Below are 3,738 nucleotides of genomic sequence, written 5' to 3'. Positions count from 1 at the left end.
GAGAAAAGAGGGCAGGGCAGAAAAAGGGTGCTCTGTTTTTCTTTTTTTTTTATTGTCCTTATTTTATCATTATTCCTTCAATAATTTATTGTGTTCTTACTTATTGTATGTAGTGAAAATCCCACAAAGGCATTCATCCTTTGAAGATTGCATAAGGCTAATCAAAATGTGGACTGCTGTGGGTAACTACCTATTAAGGTCCAAAGTCTATCAAGACTGTCCACGTGTTTCATTGCTAATACAAAAGAGCAGGAGTACTATAACAAGATCCCCACCCTTGCAATATTCAGCTGGAGTAGTTCAAGCAGCTCAGCCTTTCAACATGAATGCAAGAATTCAGAAAGTGGAAGCTCTTGATGCCAATCATTTTGTCTGTATCCACTGGGAAGATGGGGGCAAGAGCCTTTACCCTTCTGTGTGGCTAAGAGACAACTGTCAGTGTCCTGACTGCTTCTTGCACTCTGCTAAAGCACGCAAACTGCCTTTGGAAGACCTAGATGTTGACACTGGGGTGAAGGACATCACTTTGACAGATAGAAAAAAGGTAATTAATTTTTAAAAAATATATTTTACTCTTAAATGGCTTGTATATAATACTACAGTGCTTGCTAATTTTTAATTAGCAATAGACAGTAAAGCTGCAACATGAATTTCAGGATATGCCCCACTCATGCTATTCACAGATCTCAGTACTATACTGCATTTATGCGGGATGTTTAGGAACTATTGTCATTTGAGCAATCCAAATACAAGATCTTAATCATTCTTACTCTAGTAAGTTTTAACCATGGAAAACAGAAAACCAGATTTTTGATCTTAGATAGTATAAAATGATTTTCCTCCTACTTGTACTCCTTTGCCATCAGAAGTTGGTGGGATGATAGAATTGAAGACTCATTCTCCTAGTTTCTCATTTCCCTAAGCCCACCCTCCGTCTATGTTCTTGTCTCCCTAAGTTATAACCCCTCCACCAACCTTTGCTCCTTTATGGAATCAAAGAGAAAAACAGTCTAGTAGCCTATATACTGACTTTCTGATCAGTTTATGGTGTTAACTATTTAACCAGAGAGTTAATGGCACACTCCTACCCCACCCCCACCTTATCTGCCACCACAATCACGGTTTTTAGTGTAAGACTGACAACAGGGGGAAAGGAAGAGATAAGCAGAAGCAGCATTAACTCCCTGAGTTCTGGAGCCACTCTGAAATGACAGGATTAATGCCAAGGTTTGAAGGTCATGCAGCCTGTAAGACGCACCATGGTCCAGATCCAGCCCATGGGGTCCAACAAGTTTGATACCCCTGGTTTATATGGTTTGCCAAAGGTAGCAGAAAAAATCTATGGAAGCACTAGGACCAATGCTGAGGAATTCCTGGTCCCATGCTCTAAATTTTCTGAATTGTATTAAGTAAATTCCTATTTTAACAGAAAAAAATGAGGTACTATGAGATACCAAGTGTATCAAGACCAGGAATTATATCTTTCTCTATGTACTGCATGGCATACTGGGACACCAATCCTAATTGAAGCTATTGAGTGCTACCAAAAAAGAAATTCATAATGGAGGTCAGTCACTCGCAGAGTCTGACTATTCAGTTATATATCCTATAGTGAACCACCATTAGCTGCTACCAAGGGGACCAAAACAAAAAAGGCATGTGAACACTTTGGCTAGGGACAGAAATTAAATATAAACCATACTGGTTTATAAGTGATCGGAAACTGGTTCAAATTTGTAACATGACAGAAGTTCAATGCACATAAACCACTTTCAAAATGGCTGAAACTGGTTTAAGAGAAACCTGGATGGATGTAGTATCATACTTAACTGATTTAGGTTAAATTGATTTATTGAACTTCTGTCCCAGATCCCCTCCACATTCAAGTTAACTCACAGCCCTCCAGCATCCCAGGTGGCTTTGTACCTCCCCACAAATCCCCCACTCACAGGGTGAAAGGGCTAGCCTTGGCCCAAGCTGCCTGTTCCATCTGAGCAGGGGGCATGCTATAGCGCCCCCCAGTTTCTGGCCAGGGCCACTGCAGGCATGTGGCTGTATTTCCAGAATCAAAAGTGAATGTCTGTTCACTTGCTTATTGGTTCAATCTATGCAGCTTAGACTAACCTCCAAAGATTGAATTGATTCAGCCTCAGGCTTTTTGACTGTCTGTACTTAGCCTTTTAGAGAACTTGACACTTAAAAATGAATAAAGTATATTTTAATTTTTCTCCCTTCCAGTCATCTTTTTCTCATCTTTCTCCTTCACTTCCTTGAAGTTGTTCCCATACTTCCCAAGTTGTTGTCATTCTCTTCCAACCTTTTCCTCATTGTCACACCTCATTAAAGCTGCTTCCCATTCACAGCATGTTTGTTAGGCAGAACATCCAGAATGAAGGCATCTAACACAAGTCAGTGAATTCTATCACTTCTCCACTCTGCTGCTTTAAAAACTGATTTTTTTTTTTTTAAAGAGGGTTGGGGGGGAAATGTGGCTAGTGCTCAATTGAGCTTTTGAAAGTATTTGTAGTTCTTAAGTCAGCAGAGGTTGTCAGGAAGAGGCAAATAATTCCAATATATCAGATGACACGTTTAATTCATATTTCTAGGAGTATGACTACATTTATGTAATTTTGGGGACTATTTCAGGTATATATTATATGGCCAAATGAACACACCAGTGAATTTGAGGCTGAATGGTTGAAGAAAAGGTGCTTTTCTGAACAAGCCAGAGCAAAAATGCGTGAAGAATTATTTGTGCCAGGTAGGAATCAAAACCAAATATTATGCCTTTCTCAAAATGATATAGGCTATTACGTATCTGAAGGACAGTGAATATATATGCTGCCCTTGTCTTATTTTTCTGGAAAATTGAAATCCTAAAGGAATTCTAGTTGCAATGAAAAGGGTCATTTTATGCATTTATTTCCTTTTGTTTATTAATTAGTAATTGTCTCACCCACCAAAGATTCTATGCTAATGTTCAGGTCAAGTTCTCTTTATGTTGTGATGTCCAGCATTTGAATGTCACTCTTTAATGATGTGGTTATTATCCTTTCGAGAAAATAACTTCTGTGTCATGCTATAAAACATCATTCACATTTCTGTTGACATAATTGATGAAACTGGTGCCCTTGTATCTTGAGAATAAAACATCATTCACACTTCTGTTGACATACTTGATGAAACTGGGATGCCCTGAGGGGCACCTATACACGTGGTTTAACACGTTCTGATTAATCGAGTCTGCTGGAGCATTCTAAGCAGAACACTCCAGTGTGCTGCAGCGTCTCATGTATTCAGCGTTCCCATGTTTCATAATGGCAGTGGAGGTGCTTTAATTGACACTCGTTGACTAAACTTTAATTAAGGCCACCCTGCCACCATTTTGAAATGCAGGACACTGAATCCATGAGATTCTGTGGGTGTTTTCATTAAAGCAGCTCCCAAGAGGCACTCTAATTAAAATGCACTCCCCTCCTAGCCCAAACCATATGTAAAAATGCCCTCAGTGACCAGCGTTCCCTCTAAGCTAGGCAATGTGCATGGCCACACAGGCACGCTCATGCCGTGCTGCCAGGCGCCTGTGCGACCATGCACACCATGCAGCTTAGAGGGAATACTGTCAGGGACCACCCACAATAACTTTAGAGCACTGGGTTTGTTGCAGTGCATGAATGCGCCCAAGAACGCCGCATGCCCCCAGGAGCTGGGGGGGGGGGGGGTGCCAATAGCGCGCCG

The 3,738-nt window shown here is 40.7% G+C and overlaps 1 protein-coding gene across 4 annotated transcripts in view; it reads left to right on the top strand.

The window, feature by feature from the left end:
• Window positions 1-113: 113 nt before the first annotated feature.
• Window positions 114-3,738, top strand: part of BBOX1 (gamma-butyrobetaine hydroxylase 1) — a 74,825-nt gene continuing 71,200 nt past the window's right edge. For all 4 annotated transcript variants that reach the window (XM_006020700.3, XM_006020699.3, XM_025200378.1 and 1 more), the window contains exons 1-2: window positions 114-544; window positions 2,647-2,761. In XM_006020700.3, coding sequence (XP_006020762.1) covers window positions 167-544; window positions 2,647-2,761 — 493 coding nt within the window. In that variant the 5' untranslated portion in view covers window positions 114-166. The remainder of the gene's footprint in view (window positions 545-2,646; window positions 2,762-3,738) is intronic.

The sequence above is a fragment of the Alligator sinensis genome, unplaced genomic scaffold (assembly GCF_000455745.1).
Source record: "Alligator sinensis unplaced genomic scaffold, ASM45574v1 scaffold165_2, whole genome shotgun sequence".
Lineage (NCBI taxonomy): Eukaryota > Metazoa > Chordata > Crocodylia > Alligatoridae > Alligator > Alligator sinensis.
Note: the sequence above shows the minus strand (reverse complement) of the source record. Positions and strands in the feature narration are given on the sequence as shown.